This window comes from Chenopodium album, chromosome 2 (assembly GCF_948465745.1).
Source record: "Chenopodium album chromosome 2, dcCheAlbu1.1, whole genome shotgun sequence".
In the NCBI taxonomy this organism is placed as follows: Eukaryota; Viridiplantae; Streptophyta; class Magnoliopsida; order Caryophyllales; family Amaranthaceae; genus Chenopodium; species Chenopodium album.
Window position 1 is genome coordinate 68,674,160 of NC_137835.1, and position 6,932 is coordinate 68,681,091.

The 6,932-nt window shown below is 33.8% G+C and overlaps 1 protein-coding gene across 1 annotated transcript; it reads left to right on the forward strand.

Annotated features, from left to right (window-relative positions):
* Positions 1–716: 716 nt before the first annotated feature.
* LOC145600038 (SNF1-related protein kinase regulatory subunit gamma-1-like) lies at positions 717–5,477 on the forward strand. The gene is made up of 6 exons (XM_081655921.1): positions 717–1,019; positions 2,224–2,393; positions 3,507–3,695; positions 3,777–4,046; positions 4,409–4,572; positions 4,911–5,477. Exons 1-6 carry the CDS (start codon positions 809–811, stop codon positions 5,206–5,208), a joined length of 1,302 nt encoding a protein of 433 aa, XP_081512047.1. The 5' UTR covers positions 717–808; the 3' UTR covers positions 5,209–5,477.
* Positions 5,478–6,932: the final 1,455 nt, after the last annotated feature.

The following is a 6,932-nucleotide window of genomic DNA, read 5'->3' on the forward strand; positions in this document are numbered from 1 at the left end:
TCATAGGGAATGTTTGTAATAAATGGAAAAAAACGTGTCCCCCAAAAGAGGGAAATCTCCCTATTTATAGGGTCTTTGGGATTTGTGCCCCTGATTAGGTCACTGAACCCTAATCATTGGTGGGCTGCGCCGCTTTGCGGCTTTCTCGGGATTTGGGCCTAAAGGCCGCCATTTTCCCCCTAATTTTTGGAGTGACACGTGTCAGGCAGGGATTGGTCCACTTTGGGCCAACCTGAGGCTGACACGTGTTATCCTCTGTGGACCACGTGGCGGGGTAAAATTACCCTAAACAAAATTAATTTAAGAAATCCGTTTATTACAGGAGTAGTACACTTGTCCTAAATTATTATTCTTATAAAAAACAAATCTTTACCTATGGGCGGACAATTGGACAAGAGTGTACTTGAACATAAACATAGGAGTGTTCATATAAATCTATCCAAGTATATCCATTTTAATTACTGACATAGTGACACCCATCAATATCTAGACAAATAAATCTAAACGGATAAGTCTCCATATTTAGCACCCCATACCACGTCAACACTCCATCATACTTACCCATTTGACCCAATCACCCCTCAATCATTACCTTTCAACGCCTCTGATTCCATCAAACCAATCACCCCATCATATCCCCCATATTCCCCAACACACAGAATAAAACCTCCAATTATTCATATATACATACACCCATCATTTTCATCTAACTAATCACTCCTTTATTTTGTTTTAATTGCTAAAACAAAAGAAAAACAAAAAGAAAAGGAAGGAAGATATTTTAGAAGGTGATTTGATTTGATAAAAAATGGAGGTGCAGTTGAAGAAAAGAGAGAATGGTAATGTTTTTGAGAGAGAAGGAAAAATGATGGAGTCATCGAGTCCAGAGGCGAAATTAGGGATGAGAGTAGAGGATATTTGGGATAATCTAGAAGCTCAACTTAGTCCTACTGATAAACTTAATGCTTGTTTTGAGAGTATTCCTGTTTCTTCCTTTCCTCTTGCTCAAGCTTCCAAAGGTTTGTTGCCTTTTTTTTTTTTTTTTTTTTTTTTTTTTTTTTTTTTTTGTGATGTTTGATTATGTTTATGAGTGTTTGATGAATTATAATTAAAACGTTGTAAGATGGAATTATTTAATTTGATGATGATTGATACAGATTATAATTTCAATTATTTTAGGTTTAGATCATGAAAAGTAATATTGTTATGAATTTTGGGTTTTATTTTGTTGATTAAATTTTGTGATTTTATTTATTCCAATCACTTTCCAACAATACATTTATTAGGGGACAAATTAAAATAAAATAAAAATTTTATTTCCTCTGCTCTTTTTTTTTTTAAATGATTTGACTCTTTAGATAGGCATCTCTGATTATCAATAGGTATAAATTGTATTCCGTAAAAGTTGAAATAATATAAGTATTATATAGTATATTGAGATGATTCTAACATAAATTCACGTAACTTATGTTATAATTCTTATATACAGTGCATAAAAATGATTATGGGCACTTAAATTATTGGAGCAAATATACAAGTATATTTTTTTTTAATTTAACTAATCAGTTTCTCTTTTAGTTGCAACATGTTTACATTTGCATCATTCATATACTTTCGTTTGATCATCATTAGTTTTAGTGAAGCTAAGTATGTTCCTGTCAGAGTTGTTTCGATTATAATTTTGACTTATTGAGAAGTGTAAAATTCAAATCATTGTGATGGAAAAAAAAAAAAAAAAGGAAGTGCAATATTTTTTTCCATTGTTGTTTGTTTTGTAAAAGTGATGGGTTTGGATCAAAAAGGTTTAGGTAGTCTCATCAATTTGATTAATACTTCCTCCTTTCTACTAATATTGTAACAATGAACTTTTTAAACTATTCATCATTCTTGTTTTGACCGTATAATATGATTTATATGTTAAGCAAAATATAGTCATGCGAGATCTTGTTGGATTTGCCTCATAAAATGCTTTTACAATTATAGATATTTAGCATATAAAATGTGTTTTGGGATGCGTAATTTCATCGTTGTTGCCATATTACTACAACGGAGGAAGTATTATGCAGTAGTTCTGATGTTTACTGATTGAACATGCCATGATAGTACTATTTGGCCTATATGAAAGACATTCTTTACGTATTGCGATTGGTTATTCAGAAATTTGCGATGTAGTGATGTTCCAGTATGTCGAGCCAGTGTCCTAATTAATTATGTGTTATGCAGTTGAAATAAAATCGAACTGTAGTTTGGCTGAAGCTGTTAGCATACTTTCTCAGCATAAACTTCTTAGCGCGCCTGTTGTCGATGTTGAAGCGTCAGATGATGCTACTTGGATTGAGAGATATATTGGGATTGTGGAGTTTGCTGGAATAGCTGTTTGGATACTGCATCAGGTCAGCTAACCTCTTAGGCTCTTAGCTCAATCTCTGAAACTTAAGCTGTTTTTAGAAATGGTCTGTGAAAGATGGATTAGTTATTGAGCTGCAGTCTCGCTACATTTTACAACTTGTTTAAGTGTTTTGATTAATTTATATCTGAATTTTGTATGCTATGTGCATTTGGTTGCTTCAAAACTGTCTAATTGTCCTTTTTTCTCGGCATTGTTCATCAGTTTAATTTTTCTTCCACACGTTCGAGTATCATGACTTGCTACCGTATACCAATGTGAGGTGAACGTCTGTAGTGTTATCCTGTAGTTTTATTGCTTGTTGCTAAGAAATATTGGGCTTGAAAAGTCGTTTAATTTTTCATTAATTAGTTTTGATAGATACAGTTCGATTGTTTTCATCTGTTTCTATTCGACCCTCCCTTTAGAATTACTATAGTGATCGGGGAAATGATATTGCCTATACATGTAACCTTGCTAATTGAGAAGTTGTTATTCTAAGTTATAGAAGTTTGTATATGTTCTGTCCGGTCTGCCCCTTTAGATTTACTTTAGGAGCTCCAGGAAAAGGACATTATGTAGCCTTGTTAATTGAGTTTTTTTTTTCTTCTTATTTGTAAGTCAAAGTAGGTTGTCTATGTACTGTTGTTGAGCCCATGAGCAAACCCACATGTGAGTGAAAGTGTTGTCCCATGTTGAAAGAGTGAAAAAGTGGAGGTATATTGGGATGTGTATCCCATATTGCAGAAAAGAGAAAGTTGTGTCCACTTTATAAGGCTAAAGGGCTACTCCCCTCATTGCCATTTGGTTTTGAGGTGGAACCTCCTTAGTTGTATAAAGTGGACGCTTGTGGTGGGTGTGGTCTAGGCCCGTTTATCAACTGTGTCCATTTTCAGCAATTGTATGTAAGCTGACTGTTACTTTTGCTTTTGAATTGAGAACATAGCAAAAACCAAATTTATGGGGGTAAGCAGTGATTTTAAAGTGGTTATACCTTGCCCCCCCCCCCCCAAAAAAAAAAAAAGGATTGAGGTTTTACTGTGTTCTGACAATATACTACTACTAATGAATTTTGAACTCTATTGATATTCTCTTGAGGTTTATAATGCTTTCCTGGCAGTCAGAAGATGATGAGACAAACCGAGTTTTACCATCCCCAAAGAGCAATAGCAGTGCAGCTGCGGTTAACACAAATGGAGTAAATAGGGTCAAAAAACTAGAAAGAACCATGAGCCCAAGATCTGCTGCAATGACTTCTGGAAACTTCTTTGGGGCACTTACTGCTTCGGAGCTATACAAGAAAACAACGGTGAATCTTTTTAATTTTCTTTTTTATACTTCATGCAAATGTCAGTATAATTCTTGCATCAACTAACCTTTATATAAACAGGTTCGAGATATTTCAGGGTCATTTCGGTGGGCTCCATTTCTAGCCTTACAAGAGACAAACTCTATGTTGACTGTCCTGCTGCTGCTCTCAAAGTACAAAATGAAAGGTGTTCCTGTTGTTGGTGGTGCAAAGGTTGAGAATATAATAACTCAGTCTGCTGTTATTCACATGCTAGCTGAGTGTGCCGGGCTTCATTGGTTTGAAAACTTTGGAACCCGAAAGCTCACTGAAATTGGTCTTCCACTGATGACTCCTAAGGAAGTAGTCAAGGTTTGTGGTTCTTTACTGCCTTCTTTTCTACATAGAGCAAAAGGCAGTGTTGTTAATCTCTTGTTAGATAAAAATCTTCGTTCTTTAATTTTCAGTATCATTAAATGGGTGCAAGCTAAGTACTGGGTAGTATTTATTTTGAATCTCTGAAACCGTTTCTTTTGTCAAAGGCACTAATTTGGAATACTACACTCCAATTTTGCATGCCGTTTAATTTGTTGTGATAAATTTCGAGAAATGTGTCTCGGCTCTCTGAAATACCAGCACACACTACACCCCACCCCCTCAAAAATAACACATTCCTAATTTCCTAGCTTTCAAGGCATTCTTTGTATTGACTTGCTGTTTCTATCTTCTTCTAGGTCTATGAGGATGAACCGGTTCTTCAGGCCTTCAAACTGATGAGGCTAAAGGGTGTTGGAGGGATTCCTGTTGTTGAACGCGATGGAGCTAAAGCAGTTGGTAATATTAGCATAAGGGATGTTCAATTTCTTTTGACTGCTCCAGAGATATACAAGGATTGCAGGTCTGTTATTACCCTCTGTCCCCACTGCTTCATTTAAGTTGGCTATACATGAAAATCTATTAGGAAATGTGACAAATTTAACGTGTATCCCAGAATAGTACGAGTGTAATTCTGGACTGAGGTAATATGTCTGCTGTTTTTAGATCCTATGTAGTAAGAGCAAAAAAACATGTGGCGATCTTAGTTTAGAATTCACCTAAAATAAGGCTTAGTCATACAACTAGAGACACCAAAGCATATATATGATATGTTTGCATAAACTCATGTTTGGCACATACGATTATCATAAATCGAACATTTTCTTCTTAAATTTAATGTCATAATAATTATTGTTGCAGATCTATCACTGCTAAGGACTTCTTACTTGCTTCAAAGAAATACAGAGAACACCATGAAGGATCATCACCTCCACTAAGTGGGATGATTACATGCAAAAAGGATGACACTCTCAAGAAAGTTATCCTCACCCTTGACTCTCTGAACATCCATCGTATCTACGTGGTTGATGAAGGCGGATGTCTTGAAGGTGTCATTACGCTAAGGGACATAATCTCGAGGCTTGTACATGAGCCTCGCAACTACTTTGGTGATTTCTTTGATGGAGTGATACCAATGCCAGCTAATAGTAGAGTATGAGTGACCAACCTCTTAACATGCATGTTTTCTCGATCAGATTCTGAACTCAGATCATCATCAGCTAACGGGATAGAATGATATATATGAATGACAATAATGTAAGTGGTGGTACCAGAAATGATAAATCTAGGTCTCTGGAAAGTGGCCATTGTATTTAGCTAAGCTAAGGGTTCATATCATTGGCACCCCTGTTGTATTATATGCGTAATAATAGATGGATGCTACCTAACTGATCCATGATATGAGCATTCTTGTATGCCTTTTCTTTTGTAAGTTATGGTGGAGTTCATATTGTAGGTTTGTTTTTAGTTGTTAAAACATAATTTCACTGTTGTATTATTATCACCAATAAATAAAACTAATCGTATGGAGTTAATTCATAATAACTTATTATTAATAAGTGAGTAGCTAAGCATCGGGAAAATGCTAGTCAATAACTCTAAACCACTACAGAAGTACATGCTTTCCCTCATAACTTAAATGCTATAAACAAAGTTTGTATATCAATCTTATTAATTGGGGTTGGCTCCTAAGCTATCACCAAATTTAGACAATTGCTAGTAAATTAGAATTTGTTATATATATATATATATATATATATATATATATATATATATATATAGAATTGAGATCATGTGAGAACCAAGCCTTGTCTTTTCATGAGATTCATTCACTTCTAGCCGAAAACACAAACCTACCTTTTGAGATCTGAACAGTTCTTGAGCAATTCCACTCTTCGAGTTCGGGTGCACGGATTACGGAGAGAGTTGCGTTAAACTTGGGGGGCGTGCGTCACTAGGAAACTTGTACCGGTGGTGGCATATTTCGCTTCTAAGGCAGTGGATTTTGTTCCACGGCGCGACTGTGAGTTTGGGATCTTCAATCCTGAAAATTTATAATCTTTGTTTGTTATTGATTTCAACAGTTATTTTACCAACAAGAACTATATATATATATATATATATATATATATATATATATATATATATATATATATATATATATATATATATATATATATATATATATATATATATATATATATATATATATATATATATATATATATATATATATATATATATATATATATATATATATATATATATATATATATAATTGAGAACATGTGAGAACCAAGTTGAAATATTACGAAAATGCCATTAAGGACACGGGAAGCATATGAGCATCCGATTAACATGATTTAAGGGCCTAGATTAGTTCCTAGTTCTTATTTTAGCCTTGGTTCTCATTATAACTGGGTTATATATATATATATATATATATATATATATATATATATATATATAAGTGCACGGTATACCCAACTAACTCAAAGTTAGTTATTGCTCTTCATTTGTCGATTAAATGAAAAACAATTATCAATATGAGAACAAAATACTTATAAATGTACAATACATTTGGGTGTATAAAGAAAGCGATAATGGTTTATTTGTACCATGGATTTTACTTGGAATTCTGATTTGGACCAAATGACCTGCTTGATTATGCAAGAATTTGGATTTGCATTTGGGCTGAATCCAAGCATTTACAGAATTAAAATCCAATTTAATAAATTACAAATACATCTCAAATGATGTCATTTCAGATTCTCACATGAAGTAAAAAATAATAATTTAAAAAAAAATAAATAAATAAAAAAAAAACCAATTTCTCTTTCTTAGAGTTCTGTTTCCCTTCTGTCCTCCATTGAAGTAGCTTGT